Raw genomic sequence first — 20,431 nt, 5'->3', positions numbered from 1 at the left:
TTTTCATACAAGCCTCAGAAAACCTGTGATGTGTTGCTCTATGGAGATATGGAACACAAGGAGTTCTAATATTGGCCCCAAACACATGATTTTTGAACTTAAAAATATATTTTTTATTTTATGTGTATGAGTATTCTGACTGCATGTATGTTTGTGCACCTCTTGTGTGCAGTGCCTGCGGAGGCCAGATGCGGGCTCTTAATGACTTGGGGTAGGTGATACAGATAGTTGTGAGCCACTGTGTAGGTACTGGGAATTGAACCAGAGTCCTCTAGAAGAGTGACCAATGCTCTTCACCACCAAGGCATCTCCCCAACCCTTGATGTTTGAACTTTTTACAGGAGACCTTACCTTTTAAAAAGATGTGGTTGAAACGCTTCAAGGTGAAAATACACCTTGAAGTTTGGGTGAAAAGTTTGGGCACAAACTCAACAGGAATGGCTCTGGGTCTTTCCCCAGCAGCAGAAGCACAGGAGCCCTTGCATCTTGGGCTTCTGCCTTGCTAGTCTTGAAAAGGGCATTCCAGATATCAGGCTCTGTGCTGCTGCTTGTACACATTATTTGATACATGGTACATATCAGAACAATGAAGAATCAAGACTTGAAAGTAAATGTTTCAACTGTCTCTAGCCATTCCAAAACCTGCCTCACTCACCATAGTATTTCAAAAGAGAACATCAATAAACTAAAACAGTAACCACTACTTCCATCTCAAGAGAACACTTGAACTGTCTCTGCAGGATCTGACACTTCACCAAGAGTGATGGCTGGACTTGGTTTGGGGTAGTGCTGGGAAGTGAGCCCAGGGCTTCTTGCATGCTGGGTAAGGGCTCTTCCACAGAGCAACAGCTCTAGAACCCTGTAACTACATTCTAATTTGAAAAAAATGTAAGCAATTCAGTTTAGAAATAGAAATTTTGTTTAATTTAGAAGTCACTTTAAAATAGGAATATAAATGTATCTGGTCATGCATTTCAAAATCATCACAAACCAGTGAAAACTGTGCTATCCATTTAGAAAGATCCAGGTCTGGGAGGCATCACAGCCATGCCCTCCCCTCCATTTCCTGGAAGAGGGATTGTCGGCAGACGCTCTAATCATAAACACACTAATCACACGCTTCTCTTACCTTGTGATCGTATGGATTGTAGGAGTGAAACACCCGAGACAGATCTTTTGTCCTTTGCTTTTTCTGTGGAAGAAAAACCACAAATACTTGAGTTGACAGGTAGCAAAAAAATATATGTATGTATGTGTGCATTTTTATCTATAAATAGACTATTACTCTGTGCAAATGGATACCAGTCAACTGACACTTATATATGTCAACTGTAATGTAGCAGGCAGGCTGCCTCTTCCTAGAACAGTGGTCTCAACCTTCCTAATGTTGTGACCTTTAATAAAGTTTCTCACACTGTGGTGACCCCCAACCATTAAGGTATTTTTGTTGCTACTTCATAACTATAATTTTGCTGCTGCTATGAATAGTAATATAAATAATTTTGGAGGTAGAAGAGTTTTGCCAAAGGGGTCACAACACATAGGTCGAGACCCACTGTCCTAGAAGGTTTTGCAAGTGAAGCTAATTATCATCACAAACTATTTCCAAGTACACACCTAGAAACCAGAGTGAGGAGAAAGAAACCTCAGCACCCATTTGGGGTCTTTTCAGCTCTGTTTTTAAGTTCCCAACTGACCCTCAAGTACTAGAATCTACTGAGTGGCAATGCTGCTGCACCAGGCTGGCTGGCACATCTGGAGTCTGCCTGCTTGAGCCTGCAGTTGTTGGCGGACCTTCATTATGAAACTGTCCTACAGCCCCAGGGACCAGCATGGTGTAGTCTGTACACAGTACATACACAACAACAATGACGCAATGAATCAGTGATGTACTGAAGGCAGAGAAGCATGAAGGGTCACAGGCCTCACAGGCAGCTAGGAAAAGACAGGCCCTTTACTTAGAACGAGGGGCTCTTCTCAAGCTAAACCCAGACTTTACTCAAGACCTCGAGCCTGCCCCCCAGGCTCTGTGACAAGGGTTTCTCCCATCACACTCCTCATGTGAAGAAGCTTCTTTGTTAGTCACTGTATGCCTATATGGTTCCATGTCAGTTTTGTGCACACATGTGTACATACAACACAATACACATATAGAGTTATTACTAGCGAAGGTAGGAGGCTGTCCTAGATTGTTGTGACATTTGCTTTTCATATCATATTTCATCCTTGTCAAGCTTCCGTGCTTGTGTATAAAGACTCCCATTCACTTGTGAGGAGCTCTGCAACTCCAAAGCTTTAGGAATTCAAATGTTTCTGCAAATCATTTCTTTCTGTTAATTTATTTATTTTGAGGCAGCGCATGACTACATACCCAAGGCTAGCCTAGAACTTGCTCTCCCACTGCTCTAGCCCCCTCAGTGCTGAGACTGAATGTGTATACAGACTACACACCAAGTTTTGATTCAATGGCAATCTCTACACAAACATTTCTATAAGCCTGAAAGTTTGTATTATTTTAAAAAATAAATGTGAATGTCTAGTTTCAGGATCAAATTATATATATACTTAGGGCCTTTATATGGTCAGCCTGTACCCTGTCACAATACTGTTCCTTCCCGTTTTCCACTGCACCAGGTGTGAACAAGGATCCCAGCTTGAAAAGGGCACTCTGGAGATGTTTTCTCCTACATTTAGGCGAGTCGTATTCTAAATGTACAGAACTGATTAAGTGTTTTCAGACTAGACACAGAATGCTTTGTCTTCTTTTTGCAGATATCATTGTATTTATCGCTTGTTCAGCATGGAATCAACCTCTACACTTACACTTCTGTCATGCAAGTGGTCCATGATGCCTGTGATATCTGACTAACATGTAACTGGGCTGCTTCTGTTGGAATGAATCCTTGACAAGTATCCATGAGACCTAGGGAAGCATTTGCTACCTACTCAAGTCTTCTTGAGTATGTCCACCATATACCTCCTGATTGCCAGGGATCTGACTTCAAGCTGATCATAATTAAGGTCGCATATGAAAGCCACTTATACACAGTCATAGTTGTGAAGTAGGGAACAGGTCTGTAGGAAAACTATCTTGAGAGGAACAATTCCATGGGGAAGTGTTTCCGATCAATTGGCTTTGTTGGATCACATTCTGACGCCCACTGATGGCCATCTTTTCCTGCAAAAGTCCCACTTCTTCCGTCCTCACAAGCAGCGCTTGCAACTACCTCCCTGATGTGATATAACCCCCTTTTCTCTTTGCCAGCAGAGCAGAGGTGTGTCTTTGAGGAAACAGGAAACAGTTCCCTTGGCTAATGAAATGCTAGTCCTATGAGCCTCAGAGTATATCTGAACACTCGTCCACCAGACTTTTCATTAGTTTATGATTTTCCCTTTCCTTCCTTTACACCCACTTAGCTGGTGGAATGGTTCTTGGCTCTACTTCAGTCAAAAGAAAAATGACGAATACTAACACTTCCTTCAGTAGGAGACTTGATATAACACACTAGGGCATTTTTTTTCCCAAAAGGAAATTATGCTTGTCAAGATAAGATGCCAAAAATCAACTTAGGAAGTGCCCCAAGGCTGAACAGTCTCAGAAATGGCCTGTTACCAGCTTGAGCTAGCAGGTGAGGAAGAAATGGCAAGATTGGATAGCCCAAAATCGTACATGCCCTTTAATTTTCTTCTTCTTTTATTTTGGGGGGCACTAGAGCTTCATGCAAGTTAAACGTACGTTCTACTGCCAAGTTATACCCAGTCCTACATATACCTTTGTCATAAGCTACTTCAAATGATTTGGTGAAAGAAGGAGGTAAAGGTAATTAAATAATGCTATGTGGATTGAGCCTCCCCGCCCCCCCCCAAAGGAAACAGCATTCTTTATTTCTGACAACAAACTATACAAACATACAGTAGAATTCTGGCTATGAAAAAATATAACAAACACTTCAACAGAGTTATCTGAATGTCCTCAATATTCTTCCTCTGAAGTCAGTTATACAGCCAATGGCATATTCTCTGGAACGTAGAACAAAGGTTGATAAGATATGGTTCATGGGCCTATCCAGGCTATCTCCTGTCCTTATAAACAGGTTTCGTTGAGGGCTGGGGAAATTGTTCAGTTGGCAAAGTGACTGCCATGGAACCATGAGGACCGAAGTTCAATGCCCCAAAACCCTTGTAAGAGACCAAACATGATGGCATCTGCTTATAATCCTGGCTCTGGAGAGGTAGAAATAAGTGGATTCCTGAGGCTTTCTGGCCAGATAGGCTAGCCTGTCCCTCAGTCTCCAAGCTAATGAAAGAGAAAGGTCTCAAAAAGATAAATGATTCACGAGGAACGACTTCTGAGGTCTACCTATGGCCTACACACACATAACCCCATACATATGTTCAGATTCTCTTACACACACAGTCAAGTCAATAAAGTTTTATTGAAACACAGTTACACCCACTCATTTGTGAGAGCTTTCATGCTCCAAAAGCAGAGCTGAGTAGTCACAACAGAGAGTGCAAATCCCACAAACCACCTGGACCTTTGCAGAGAAAAAAAGGTAGTCACTCCATTTTAGAGTCTGTGTTCCTAACGCCCCCTTGACTGAAAATCAAGCAAACAGCTTTCCAGCAAGATGCCCTGCTCCTTCTTCCTGCTACTGAAGACAGATGAGCAGCAATCCTAGCCTGTGTCCTGATGCATGACAATGAAGCAGTGTGGTGCACCAACCAGCTGTCTGCTTTTCGCAACTTGACTTCCCAGCGAATTCTATAGGAAGGCAGAGAATACTGCTAGTCAGTTTTGGGAGCATGCTGCAATAGATCTGGGGTTCTCGGAGTCTTTCTTGATGCATCCTACAACTGCATATCACAGAAGCTTCACAAAGAAATCTTTTACTAAGTTCTGAGCCTGAAGCCTCATGGGTTGCACATACAATGAAGATGTGGCTACAGGCAACATGAGGAGAGCTACTCGTCAGGAATTACTGATCTTTGCTTTCAGCAGTTTTAACTGAGACCAAAAGCTGAGCCCCAAATGGAGTAATTAGGTATTTTCCTATTGCATCAGAGGACATGTCTACATGACCTCCCGCTTTTCAGCCTGTTAAAACAAACATCTCAGTCACATGGCCACCTGCAGATTCTCTAAGCATTTAAAAAGTAAACACGCCACATGACCCACTTGTAACCAGGATGGCCTGGCAAATGTCTCTCCCAGAATCTTACAAGGGCCCCTCAAGTCACCTTCGTCGTCATTCCCCTTGCATGGACGGCAGAGATGGAGAGCGGAAGCTCTGCTGTCTAAGTGGGACGTTTCTGGGTTTCAAAACAAGGCAGTATGCAAGTTTTGCTAGAACATATATATGCATTCTCTTTTCCCTTCTTTTCATTGAGACCTCTTAGTCACTGTTTAACTAATTCTCTCTCTCTCTCTCTCTCTCTCTCTCTCTCTCTCTCTCTCTCTCTCTCTCTGTTTTCTAAGGTGTACAAAGTAGCTCCTTGCTATTTTGTGAGAGAGGCCTCTTCAGTGACAATAGGGAAGACAAAATAAAACAAGGCTACAATGTCCTCTGTAGATTTCACCCCAGTCAGAGCTGAGAAATAACTAAGATGATCCTTCACACCACCGAGTGGAAGCATTTCCTGTAAAATAAGATGGCCAATGCTAAGGGCAGAAATTAGGAGGTAGATGGGTCTGTTCACCCCATCATAGGAAGTAGATGGGTCTGCTCACCCATCATAGGAAGTAGATAGGTCTGCTTACCCCATTATAGGAAGATGAAGTCTGCTCACCCGTCATAACAGTATACAAATCAAATAACAGGCAGACATGAAATGTGCAGCTGATTCAAAAGCATGGCAGGTATCAGTGAAAACACCTTTTCAGCCTTATCATCTCTTAAATAGCAAGGAGACTGTAACAACCAACCACGAGGACAGGGGAAGGTGACAACAGAGCAGTCCATTGACTCTTAGGTCCTCAATGGGGTCCTCAGTGGGCAACAACCAGGGAAACCTGCAGGGAGATGCTGATATGTCATGAAGTGGAAGGGAGCAGCCGGGCCTTAGTGCGAACACTCTCTATTTTCTACAGAGAACATTTTTTTAAAAATATTTATTTATTTATTTTATTTATTTATTATGTATACAATTTTCTGTCTGTGTGCATCCCTGCAGGCCAGGAGAGGGCACCAGACCTCATTACAGATGGTTGTGAGCCACCATGTGGTTGCTGGGAATTGAACTCAGGACCTTTGGAAGAGCAGGCAATGCTCTTAACCGCTGAGCCATCTCTCCAGCCCTACAGAGAACATTTATTTGCAAGGAAAAGTCATTCTTTGACAACAAAGCCATGGTGGGCACAGAGGAAAGAAAAAGAAACATTCATTTATGTCACAGTCGTTGCTCAGATGAGTAGCCATTAGCAGCAATAGGACAAAGTAGCAGACTCTACACAATGGTTCATTTAAACATCCTCTGTGTGGTCACTTCTGGGCACTCAAAATGGGCAAGAAGATAGGTGGCTCTCACTAGCCACTCAGTAATGCCAGCCTGCACTTTGCCATCCCCACTGACTACAATACAGGGGAAGGTCCTCTCCTATCAACATTGTCATCTCACTGTTTCTTTTCTTCACTCTGTAAATAAAAAGTTCCCCAATACATGATCTGCGGGCCTAATGCGTGCCTGTTTTTTATACTTTGAGGTTTGTCTTTATATTTTCAAATGCTTTGGATATGACACAAAATGAAACGTGTGTGTGTGTGTGTGTGTGTGTGTGTGTGTGTGTAGACACTGGGCTCCAGCTTGGTTCATTCCTTCTGTAGGTAGCACCTATGCTTCAAAGACCCTGCTGAAAGGCTGCAGTAGAGACTATGTGGTTTGGAAAGCTGAGAATATTCAGTACCTGGCACCTACCTAGACTCTGCCACCCTCCACTCTCAATCACCTCTTTTGTCCCTCTGGCTACACACAAAACCACCCAGGATTACATGATACTGATATCCAGCTCCTCAAGTTAGAAGTCAGAAGCTTCAGTTTGGTGGATTTGGGATACAGCCTCAGCGTTGGGTATAGACAAGCATCCCAAGCAAAGCAGATAAAAAGCCAGAATTTAGAACTACAGTTGGATCCACCGCCTCTCACTTAGGAGGCATGAGTTTTTCAATGCAGTTGTCTGGTTTCACTCTCCAGAAAACCCGGAAGGCTCAGACACTCGAGTTCCTAGTCCTATGTCAAAGCTCACCCTACTCTTGCTACTAAACGGCTGCCATGTTTGTTCCCGATAGAACCTGTCTCTCCCAACTCACATTAGGACAGGGCTGGTAGGGACCCACTGCCTCTCCAGGTATTGGATTCATACTACAAGTTTCACTCAAAATAGTCTCTTCTGGGGCTGGAAAGATGGTTCAGTAATTATGAGCTCCCCTTCCCCCCCTTTGATTCAGCAATGGCCACTTACAACCGTCTGTTTCTCCAGTCTCAGGATCGGATCCAATGGCCACTGTAGGTACCAGGCATGTTCCTGGTGCATACACATATGTGCAGGCAAATAAAATTAAGTTTAAAATGTGTCTCTTCCATGGGTCAATGCCCATTCTAACAGAAATGCTCTCTGTAAAGAGCTTCTAATTACTGTCGCTGTGTGTCAATGCCTCTTTAAGGAGAAAGCCATGATTTGGTGACTACTGAAGAAACTGTATAAGGGAGATGTTCTCAAGGTTTATTTGCCCATTCTCTTCCCTAGCCCACACAATGCTGGTTTATCTTTCCTGAGCCCCTGGGTCCTCTAACTACCTCGCCATATTTTCTTCTAACACCTCAATTTAGGACATAACGCTCCAACCTATTTGTGGTGAGCAATCTTAGCTTCCCAATTCTTTTGTCCCTAATTCCCTCACAGAGTCGTCTGACCAGTCCCCCAACCACATATCCATTCAGTTCTTTGATGGAGCCTTCGACCATGCAGTTACTCTTCTAAGTGTGGACATTCTATCTTCCTTTCCTATGAGCCTGGCACATTTTTCTGCTTCCACGATCACCTTCTTCACATACAATCCATTCTCTGAGCTCTGACTACAATAAGCCATTTTCTATGTAACCACCATTTTTGCAGGCACCATATTAATGCACCTGAAAGCAAGCCAGCTGACACTACCGACTTAGCAGAGCTCCTGAACTCATGGGGAGGAAGAGGCAAGCTTCAGCATACTGACTTACGCAGCAGCCAAGCACACAGTGAGTGCTGACATGTTGGCAAAAAAAAAAAAAAAAAAAAATTGCAAATGTTCTGGGTGGCAATGTCTGGTAAAAGTACTGCTTAATAAGAGTGTCTCCCACACAATGAGTATCTGATTCATGATTAAGCAGATTATTAGATCAGATGCCAATCACCAGGCTGGATGGCACTATTATCATCATTATAGCTATAAATGATGCTTCAGGACTTTCATGGTGAACAACTCAGTTTCAAATTGGTCTTCCAGGGATTTTTACTTTGATTCAATTTATACTTCAGGAAAAAATTTTTAATTATATTGGCATTTTCATAAAGTTCCATTCTCTAACAACAAATTGGTATGGGAGGTCTTTCTGTCTATGTGTTGCTTTTATTGGTTAATGAATAAAGAATTGCTTTGAACCTATGACAGGGAAGAACAGAACTAGGCAGGGAAAGCTAGGCTGCATGCTGGGAGAAAGAAGGACAGAGTCAGAGAAAAGCCATGGATCTGCTGGAGACAGATGTTGGAAACTTTACCCAGTAAGCCACAGCCATGTGGTGATATAAAGATTAATAGAAATGGGTTAAGTTAATATAAGAGTTAGCTAATAAGAAGCTAGAGCTAATGGGCCACACAGTGATTTAATTAATACAGTTTCTGTGTGATTATTTTCAGGTCTAAGTTAGCTGGGTGGCTGGGAACCAACAAGTGGCTCCTTCCTCTAACAAATTTTACATAGCTTCTGTGGGATAGAAAAATAGCATGATGGTCAAAATCCACAGGTACATCATAGCTTCTTCTTACATAAAGAATAGGCAAAACAACCAATTCAGGGTGTGGTCAGACAATCCATGTGTTCTAGATACCAAGTTTTCCAGCAAATACAGTAACTGAGAATACAAGAATGCTGCATCCCAAAGTCTCAGCTTGGTTTTCATGGCTGTGATAAACACCATGATCAAAAGCAACAGAGGGGAGGAATGGGTTTATTCTAGCTTACAGTTCCTAGTGCATCATCTAGAGGAATCAGGGCAGGTACTCAAGCAGGAACCTGGAGGCAAGAATTGCAGCAGAGGCCATGGAGGAGCATTGGTTTCTGACTTGCTCTTCATAGTCTTATCTGAATTTTTATAGCACCCAGGACTACTGGTCCAGTTATTATACCTCCCACAGTGAACAGGGCCCTCCCATATCAATTACCAATCTAGTGGGGTTCTCAGGTGAGGCTCTTTCTTCCGAAATGATTCTAGCCTGGGTCAAGTTGATATCAAACTAGCCAGGAGGCTTACCAAGGCTTCCCTGCCTCTTCATCACTTGGAAGCTGATTTGCTAGACAAAGCAAAGGAAATGGGCTCATTTCATTCCTATTAAAACTGTTTCCAACAATCTAAGTACTGGTTAGGTATTCTGACATCCCTGGAAGTATTTATGTTTTAGAATCTGGGTTAGAGATGCTCAACTAGTCAAATCTATGCAAGTAATCCCCAATTTAAACCCCTTTGGAGTTCAAAAGCACTTCAGAGAAGGGAAACGACCCATGGGCAGAAGCCTCTTCCATGCAGGAAGATGGTTCTATTACTTCTTGGCTTTAAAGCATTCCTTAAGTACACGGTATGTGATAATGTGTCTCTGGAAGGATTCACAGTTATGGCGTTAAAGCTCTGATGTCTACAGCACTTTAACAACCCAGCAAGTAATACGGGACAACTTGTATGCAGCCTGTGTACTACACTGCTGTTATCTTTGTTTCTATAAACTTCTATTAAGTGTTTTTTTTTTTTTTTTTTTTTTTTAGGGTTAAAGAAGGCAGGGACAACTGGATTTATTTACTTGTTTCTCACTTGCTTAACAACAGTGTTTGATGGCCATGACATAATTTACAGCTGAGCCAAAGAGAAAAGAAAAAGTCAAGGAAGGGATGTAAGTGTGAGAGTAACATTTTGGAAGTGGATAAAACTAGTGCAGTGAGTTTTGCTCATCAGCACCTTGCCATTCTGTGAACTTTTTATTTAAATTGCCATCAGCCATCATACTTATTTTCCCATTGCTGAGACCCTGTCCCTGTACTAAATCCAACACTCATCAAGGCTGAGGCCGGAAGCCCATCCTGTAGACATGGAATCTGGACCTTGCCAAGCCCTGTTGACACCCACAGCCTTGTACCAGCTTGCAGAGGCCAATCTGCACAGTGCCCAGGGGGAGTGGGGGAGGGGGTGAAAAAAGAATGGAGAAAACTAAATTTCTCTGACCCCCAGGTAAGCTGCTGTATAGTTCTAAAAACTGATCAAAAGCAGCGTGCCTCCTCCCTGACCCCAAATAAGCCCTGGTGTCATCCCATTTGTGGAAAAGCTTGAAAACTGTCTGGTGCCAGTTATTGCTGCCTCTCTTGATAAGCCCGAGACTCATTTTTATTATGATCCCACGGCTGTGACCTGGAAGGTCAGACATGACCATGGAGGCTTGATAACTCCACTACTTTCTACATCTAATTTAGCACCTACTGTAAAAACTCATTTCGAGCAGCAATGCAACCATCCCTGATCTTTCCCTCACACCTATCACTCCAATAATACGGAGTCTAAATTCAGTTCAGGGGTGGCTGGGCTTTCTGACCTAGCTTCTCTTCAAGTACTATGTCAAAAAATAGTTATTTTTTCTATATATTAAACATACACATTTTCTTTTATCTTTGGCCTTTATGACAAAGGAGCCTTTATTTGATAACCAGAGGACAATTTAATAGACAGCTCAGCCCTCTCCTCTTGTTTTCATGTCAATTCAGAAGCCAGACCATGGCTTTTTTTATGTTGTAGAGCAGGGCTCCTACACAGAGGTCCACTGGATGTAAATTCTCAGGCTACCACGGGGAAGGGCTCAGGTGTGTGTGTGTGTGTGTGTGTGTGTGTGTGTGTGTGTGTGTGTGTGGTAGGGATAGGGGCAGGGAAAGTACAAAACGATCTGCAAGCTTTAACCACAGCTTCAGGGGGCCAAGGGCATGGCACCGAGGGCTGCACCACACTGGCAGGAGAGTTTGCACAGAGACAGAAAGACAGGTGTGGAAGGGGCCAGGCTGGGACCTCCCACCAGGAACCTCTTCCTGTATTGCAGAAATTGGGCCAAGGCCCTCAAGCATGCACTTTGCTGTGGAACACAGTCTGTCTGGTTCATCTTTTAATGTCTCTACCACATCAGCACCGCCATATTAAGTACCACCCCCAGGGCAGGGATCTGTAGAGAGCATATTCAAGGTATGAGTAAACCAAGCAGTGTGTAACCCAGACCTCAGGTCGAGGAGGCTGCCTCAGCACAGGCTACTTTGTATATATTACTTGCTTTCAGTAACTGTTTTCCCTGACACCCCCAAAACATTTATTATTTTCATTTTTTTTCTGGTTGTTGTTCAAAATCACTATATATTACCACTTAGATGTTGTATGAATTCTGTTCAAACTCTGGATATCAACTCCTTCTCGGATATAAGATTTACATGTTCCCTAGTATACCTATCTTTTCATTTCATTGACTCTTGCTGTGTACAGCATATTGTTCAATATTGTGCCTTTTTAGTTTCGAAGCCCAAGTTTCTGTGGGCTATTAAAAACGGAACTGCCAAGCCATTATGAAGAGGCTTCCTGCCTATGGCTCACCCGGAGCTGTGGCCTTACCTTCTCAGTCTTTCCAGGTACTCGGGGTTAGGTGAGATCACGGTTTCAGTTAGATTCTTTTGCATATGGGAAACTAATTCTCTCACGGCAACTTGACAGACAGATTGCCCTTTTCCCATCTGTCTTCCAGTGCCAGGTCGAGAAAGAGTCTGCCATATGCTTGGAATTAGTTTTCAACTCTGTCTGACTCATCTATGAGTCTGCTTTTATGTCAGCATGATAGTGTTGTTATTAATAAAACTTTATAGTGAAATTTAAAAACAGAATATGTAATGCCTTTATCTTTCTAGAATTGCTTTGGCTATTCAGGGTCTTCGTGATTCTACATAAATTGTTAAATGAGTTTTTCCATTTTTGTAAAGAACATATCATTGGGATTTTAACAAGCGTTTTGCTGAATCTGTGTCTGATAGATTTGCATCTTTGGAGAATATGATCATTTTAATAATATTCTTTTGGCTCATGAACACTGAATTCTTGCACTTCTTCATTTTCTTCTATTGATGTTTAAAATAGACTTTCCTACCAAGAGCTTTCACTTCTCTGGCTAAGTTTATTGTTGTCTATTTTTGGTGCTACTACAAAAAGAGACTTACTTTGATATATTCTTCAACTTCGTCAGTATTTTCATATGGAATTGCAAGTGGTTTTTTAAAGTTGGTTTTGCAACTTCAGTGAATTTGTTTTCTGCTTTTAGCACATAAGGTAATATCATCCTAAACAAAGATTTTTGATTCCTGTCTTATTTTAAACCTTTATTAATTTTTACTGTCTCATTCATCATCATGTTCAGTAACACAGACAACGACAGAAGAAGCCATCTTTGTCATGAACCAGCTATTGAGGAAAAGGCTTTCATTTTTTATGATGATACATTTTTGATAAGTAGCTTTTATTATATTAATTACTTTTTTGAACTCAAATTGTTGGCAGTTTTGCAGTTGTTGTTTTGTGTTTTTTAATCAAGAAAAAATTAGAATTTGTTCAATGCTTTTTCTTTGTTATCTGAGATGATCATGTTCTTTTTATTTTTTTTTTCACTACTGTATAGATCACAATCATTAAGTTACAACTATTAATCCAGCTTTGCATATACCATGGTCAAGTCCCATTGGATCATGATGTACAACTGTTCTAAGTGAATTTGGCCTGACAATATTTAATTGAAGATTTTTCACACCAATGCTAATTCAGTATAACGGCCCATGGTTTTCTTGTGGTAACTGTTCATGATTTAGATATCAATATAATGTTAGCCTTGTGAAATAACAATTTTTAAAAATGGAGTTGGAGCTGGATATGGTATCAAAGACTCTGGACATGCTGGGCAAGCACACTACAAGTGAGCTAAACCCCAGCCCTCCCCCTTTTATCTTCTGGAAGAAGGTTCTTTCAAAGCTCTCTCTTATTTGATCTGTCTGCTCTTAAAGTCTGGCACACAGCTGTCTCCTTTAGCATCCTGGAGGTCTGCTCACCTCTTATCTGTGCTAAGCCTTATGCTTCCTTTATCCTGTGTCCTCATCCTTCACTTAGTCTCTTATTTGATGATGCCCAGACTGCCTTTAAAAGCTTTCTGAAAACTGCATAAAATCCTAGACTGGAAAGCATTTTTCTTTAGTGCTGGTCATCTGAGTGTTCTTTGGGTGCTGTCCAGAAGCCTGAACCACTGACTCCCCGATCCTCGCAGCATGCACTGTGCTTGTTCCTTATCTTGGTTTAGTTAGGTCTGCCACAGATTCACGACGCAGGCCTCTGGTGGCCATTTTTTGACTGGCAAAGCATGTTCGTCAGTCACTGGAAGTATTTTTGAGTTATTTCATTATTTTTCTCTGCAGTCTTTTTAGAATTGTTGTTAGTTAAGTGTTCAATCCTCACAGACTGCTCTCTATCTTCATGTTCTCAAAATATTTTCTACCTAATTTCATTTATTTTCTAGGTATATGCTCTACTTTATTCAAATACATATTTTCCTCTTTTGTCACGTTAGTAATTTCTAAGAATTTCCCTTTGTCGTCTAAAGCATTGTGTTAAATGGCACCCTGATCTTGCTTCATGCATTCAATACTGATGGTAGATCCTAGACTTTGTTGTTGTTGTTCACCCAGAATCTTGCTTGTTCTTCCTTTATCCCTGTGACTCTGGTCTGTGGACACAGGGCATTTTCTTAACTTTCCTGAGATATCTCACAGTCCATAAATGACAGCCTTTTAAAGTAAGGGACGGAAAAAAGTGCCATAACTGGAAATTCAAAGCCAGGTCCGAGCTTGGTGTGAACTTCTCTATGGAGTGATCGACCAGAGGCTTAACTCTAGAACTTTGTAGGTGAGGTTCCTTAGTGCTGGGCTGGCCAGCTTTCCCAAAGAGACCCCTTCAAACTCTCCTCAAGAAGGCAAAGCCATAGCTACTGCCAGTATTCTACTTGCTGGACAAAACCAGTATTCCATGTCCAGGGACTGACTGGATTCTGCTTGTCTTCAACCACACCCAGTGTCCTTCCATACAGTTTTTACTGTCACCTCAATGTACAAGCCACCAGCTTTCAGTCAGGACAAGGGAAGGGGTGTCACCTGGAAGTCTGAGATGGAGGGAGGAGGAAGAGGAGACGAAGACTCTAACTCTTTCATGGTTTAAGCAGTTTTTCTGATAGCACTGTTCTCTTCCTGCCTCATTTTCCCTTACAGAAAAACCAGGTGATTCCCTGACCACTTAAATAATCTCCAGCATAGAAGTGTTTTCCAGCATTGGTGGTGAGTTGGTTCTAAGAGCCCCAAGGACACAAAGAACTATGGATGTTCAAGACCCTCCAAAAAAAAAAAAAAAAAGCTTTAGCAAACACACTGAGCCTACACATATCCTTTGGTATACTTTTAAAAGAATTTTCTCTAGTTTACTTACAACACTAATGCAGTGTACGTCCTTGTAAAGCAGCTGTCATTATGCTTAATATTTCTCTCTCTCTCTCTCCTCTCTCTTTAGTTTTTTGAGACAGGGTTTCTCTGTGAAACAGCCTGGCTGTCCAAGAACTCACCCTGTAGACCAGGCTGGCCTCAAACTCACAGAGATCCTCCTGCTTTTGCCGCCCGAGTGCTGGGATTAAAGGTGTGCGTCACCACTGCCTAGGAATGATGACAAGGACAAATGCTGGCTTGATACAGAGGTATTTCCTTCCCTAAATGGCCTTTCCATGGATGGCTGAATTTGTGGATGTGAAACCCATGGACAGGGGCCTACGGTGTATGAGCTTCTCTGGGTCAGTCAACTCTGGTCAAGTGCTCATCTGCTTTCCAGCTGTCACAGTACTGTTGATTCTAAATCATCCTTATGGGTTAATAATATATGCAACAAACCTTACTCTGCAGTTTGGACGTTTTTATAAAGGCATAAAACCAGAGACCTATGATAGAACCAAACACGAATGGAGAAAAAAATGTCAGCGTAATGATACTTAATGATATTCTGCTGTACTCATAGATTAGTGACTACCACCAATGTCAGCAGAGAGCCTTCATCTAGTAATTGGTGGAAACAGATGCGGAGACCCACAACCAAACATTAGGCTGAGTTCAGGGAATCATGCTCAAGGGAGGGAGGAAAGCTTGTAGGAGCCAGAGGGGTCAAGGACAGCACAAGAAAACCCACAGAAACAACTAATCTGGTTCATAGGAATTCAGAGTCTGAACCAACACCAGGGAGCCTGCGTGGAAATGACCTAGACCCGCTACATATATGTGACCGTTATGTAGCTTGATCTACTGGTGGGACTTCTAACAATGAGAGCAAGGGCTGTTCCTAACCCTTTGTCTGACTCTTGGGACCCTATTCCTCATACTAGACTGCCTTGCCCAGTCCTAATACAATGGGAGGTGCTTAGTCTTACCACAACTTGGTATGCCATGTTTTGCTAATACCCATGGGAGGCCTGCCCCTTTCTGAACAGAAACAGAGGAAGAATAGATGGGAGGGAGTGGAGGAGAGGTGAAGGGCAAGGCAGGAGAGAAGGGAGGGGAAAATATGGTTGAAATGTAAAATAATAAAAAAATAAAAAAATTAGATTTTTTTTGGTTCATTGAAGAATACTTTTTAAGCTCATAGTTCATACATGCACAAGGAACTCATGAGTTCCTTTAAAAATATCCAATATAGAACAAAATGAGAATCCAGCATTGTATAAATGCTGTGAGATAAAAAGTGGAGAAACTTAAGATGAAGCTAAGAATCTTATTTTACATACACTTTATTCTGCAGAAGAACCAAGCTCATAACCTACAAGGAGCAGTTTTTACGAGTAAAAGGAGCATCCTGGTAGGCAAATGGTGCATTTTTCTGTTTGATTCCAGAACCAGCTGGAACTTACATGGGAATGTTCTCCCATTTCTTTATATTAGTTTTCCCTAAAATAACAAGTTCAAAGAAGCAAAAAGCCACTTGAGAGTATACTTTGTGATTTCACAGATACCAGAGGTTGAGAGTTAGAGCAGGAAAGAAATTTAAGATGGAGGGGAAGTATTTCTGCCTCCAACAGCATGCAGCCCACACCAATTTCCATGCAGCGAGTCTCACAGTACATCAGGAGAAACACTTCAGAAACAATCTGTAAATTCTCCTTCAAGCAGAGATTTTTATCATCCGTAAGTCTACCCAGCTTCTCTCAACCCATACAGGTTTTTGATCTGCAGTTTTGAGGATGAAGGTTCCACGTGTATTGCTAACCGCCAAGTAAACGACAGGCACTTCATGAGATAAATTCTGCCCTTTCTAACTTGAGTTTCCCTTCTCTGCCACGAAACTCTAAATCTGAGCTATCTTATTTATTTTAAAGATAGGCTCAGGGTTAAAAATTCTTAAAAAACAATCTAAAAGTTTGGAATGTATTGGAATTAAAGTGAAAAATGTCTTAGACTATATGACTGTAGCCGTTTAAGTAGTCAGAAAGCGGGAAATGGGACATAATCATTTGAGATATTTCCGGAGCCTCACTGCTTTTTCTTCTGTGACATACGTGGGATTAAAAGCATTCACCCAAACAAGGTAAATGTATACTAATTATTAAAGGATGGAGGGTTCGTTACACAGATTGTTCAGGGAAAGAGTAAGACTATCTCTTTTTGACTGGGAGGGAAGGAAAGACAGGGGAGGGGTGAAATATTCCGGAGAAAGATGGGGGACGGGGCACAAACACATGCAAGAGTGAGCATGTAAGAACATAGTAAAATGTTGAAATACAAAAACTGATTCACCTCGGGGAAGTGTAGCTGGAGTCCCTTTACCATACCTAAGTCTTTTCTTCAGGTCTAAAAACATTTTTAGGGAGTTAAAAACAAGACCAGTGAGACGGCTCGGCAGGCAACGTGTCTGTCTTCAAGCCAAACAACTTGAGTGCTGCCCCCGAACCCATGTGGTGGATGGAGAGAACACCTCTGGCAAGTTTTCCATGGACCCTTACCTCACACATGTGCCCATACACATACACACCCATGCACACGGAATAAACTAAAGCTATGAAATTTTAGAAAAAGAACTTAAAAGCACTTTTGAAACCACACAGCAATTGCCCTAAGAGGACATACTTTAAATGTCAGCATTTTATTTTCTAAAATTATGAATTTCTGGAATGAATATTTCCCTTGCTTTTTATAACAGCAAAGATCAAGAGAGCAGAAAGAATACAGCTGCAGTCCCAGGATTTCTACTTCACTGTGAGGCAAACCAACTTAGTGACACTCAGTCCAGCTAACTGGACTGCCAAGCAGACATGCTAGATTCCTGCAAAGATGACACCAGGCAAGACACACCGAGAGCAGAGCCCACGCTGTTCTGTCACACACTGACCTCACAAAATGGAAGCTTTTCCAGAACCCCTCCTAAACCCTGTTTCACAATGCACTGCTTGAGGGTACCTTGCCGTGAGTAGTAAAACTAAGGAGTCAGGACACATGTACAAAATGACAAGACTCGCACATTGAACATAATCCGCAAAATACACTTTTATCCATTTGAATGCTTCTTCACCTGGGTTTGGTTCTCTTGTCCTTAATTATGAAACAAAGAAAATTCTTAGGAGCAAGAGTTAGACGTGAGCTTCGTGCTACACTACCAAATCATTCCTGCGACCCTGAATGCACAGTTAACATCAGTTCTAGTTCTTGAAACTACAATTCTAATTCCCCTGAAAGAGAAGAAATATGGAATTATTATTGAACCACACTTATCATAGAGAAAGACATAGAAGACCAAAGCCAGAAGACAGCACCATAAGGTCCTTTTTCCTTAGAAGTTAGTCCAAAGAGTCTCATCTCTTATAAAACCATTATTAAGGTAATAAAAATGAGTTAAAATTGAATATTATAATTTTAATAAATCAGGTTCATATAAAAGACACAGAAGAATTATGTAGATCCTTGCAATTTTTTTGGAACTTGTATAAAAGAAGGCATATAATCCCCCATGAAAAGAAAAAAAAACCTAGCCAGAAATAGAATAAAAATGACTTTTCAAAGTCCAGGATTTATATTCTCCATATAAATCCAGTCAGACATTCTCCATCTTAACACCCTCTAGCACACATCTAACATAGAAAAACCACCTGTAATCATATTTTTTCTTACAGTCATAGTAATTAAAAATTTCTAAATGCAGGATAAAAGTTAATGCCAAAATCAAAAAGTTTGAAGGAACAAACTGAACACATTATGTAGGTTTTGTTTGTGTCACATGGTTTTCTGTAAGATCATCATAAATCATAAAGGAACGCTACTCTCAGTGAGGTAAGATCATACTCACTCTTCATTATCCCAGATTTAGATTAAAAAAAAAAAACTTGATTGGTGGTTCTAAGACTAAAGATGCTCAAGCAGAGACATCCCTGTTTTGATTTTTTATTTCTGTTTTTTTTTTTTTTAAGCAGGGTATGATTAACAGGAGGTCTTTTGAACATCTGTAAACAGAGTTCTGCATTTAAAAGTCTGCTGCTCCTTAGCATCGTGAACACAGACTATCACAGCAGCAGGGCCTGTGCAGGACCTAGTCTCCAATGCAGTAGTATTCTGTCACTCACACTGATTGACAAGGTCATAGAGCTTATGCTCTCAGATCAGGACCTAACCAAAGGGTGGGAAGCTAGACAAGAGGTCTAGGATGACAGACAGAAAATTGAGGTGGTCACAATGAGTATGCTCAGGGAAATGCTGGCATCTGGAAAGCATGGTCTGACTGAGAGGAATGAGGAGCCTATCCTTTTAAACACTGTTTTGTACATACGAGTGTTTTGTCTGCATATGTGTCTGTGTACCTCACCTGTGTCTACTAACCAGAGCGTGTCACATGCCCTGAAACTGAAGCTGCCATGTGTGTGCTGGGAATGGAAGCCAGGTCCTCTGCAAGAGCAGCCAGTGCTCCTAATTGTGGAGCCCTCTCTCTAGCCCCAGGATCTTACTCTTCAATACAACTATCTCCCAGGTAATACCTCTCTGTTGGGCCTGTGCTGCCTATGGGGAAATGGTGTGCTGTATGATATCATATGCACACACTGGCTCTGTAATCTTGGAGACCACTGACATCTTTAAAAAAAGCCCGTTTCCTCATGAGAATCTTACACACTCTACTTTAGCCTAGACTAATACTCCAATTCAACATGGTGGACAATCAAGTGCTCGACAGGGCTGCTGAGGCTGCCCGGTGAGAATTACTGGCAATCCTTCCTTTCCACAGCTGAGGCTTGGCAACAATTTTTGTTATTTTTATAACCTTCAAATTCAACATTATTACCTCTTTCCCTTAGGTTTTGAATAAGGGTTGATAGAAGAATAAAAAGAAGTGCTCAATTTAATAAGGTGTGTTTTAAAAAGTAAATAAATTAATTTTTTTTCAAATGTGTTCCAGATTGATGTTTCTACAGGTTACAAAACACAGACTTGGAATTTAGAACAATAAAAACACAAAGAAAAAAAGAGGCAATGATGAAAAAAATCCATCTTGTAACTGTAGAATAGAGACAGGGAAAATCAAGTCTGGGGCGTGAGGGAGAAGACGGATGGCATTTACAGGTTAGCATTTTCAATTATGAGCTGCTCAGGTCACACTACAGGACCACTAGGATTCAGTCATCAGTATCAGATGGAGTCAGATAGGAAGCTGTGATCCTAAGAGTTCTGAAGTGTTCAGGAGTCCCTGGGAGATGTAGTGGTGCTGTCAGGAGTGCACGACAGGTCAACAAGATGGCCTCTGTAGAAGTGTCTCCAGTAGAAGACTGGAAATAATCAAACTGAGGGCAGAAATCAACAAAATAGAAACACAGAAAACAGTCCAAAGAATCAATGAAACAAAAAGTTGGTTCTTGGAGAAAATCAACAAGATAGACAAACCCCTATCCAAACTAATTAAACAACAGAGGGAGAACACGCAAATAAATAAGATCAGAAATGAAAAGGGGGACATAACCACAGACACAGAGGAAATTCAGAGAATCATTAGATCTTACTACAGGAGCCTGTATGCCACAAAACTGGAAAATACAAAAGAAATGGACATCTTTTTAGATAAGTACCATAT

At 41.5% G+C, this 20,431-nt stretch overlaps 1 protein-coding gene across 1 annotated transcript in view; it reads right to left on the bottom strand.

The window, feature by feature from the left end:
* Positions 1-20,431, bottom strand: part of Cdkal1 (CDK5 regulatory subunit associated protein 1 like 1) — a 627,408-nt gene that overhangs the window by 227,429 nt on the left and 379,548 nt on the right. The window contains exon 13 of the mRNA XM_050142389.1: positions 1,130-1,192. Within this exon, the coding sequence (XP_049998346.1) occupies positions 1,130-1,192 (63 nt within the window). The remainder of the gene's footprint in view (positions 1-1,129; positions 1,193-20,431) is intronic.

Source organism: Alexandromys fortis, unplaced genomic scaffold (assembly GCF_014885135.2).
Source record: "Alexandromys fortis isolate MF-2015 unplaced genomic scaffold, M_Fortis_MF-2015_v1.1 scaffold_5, whole genome shotgun sequence".
NCBI classification, from domain to species: domain Eukaryota; kingdom Metazoa; phylum Chordata; class Mammalia; order Rodentia; family Cricetidae; genus Alexandromys; species Alexandromys fortis.
The sequence above is the reverse complement of the archived record's forward strand: the minus strand, read 5'-3'. Positions and strand labels throughout refer to the sequence as shown.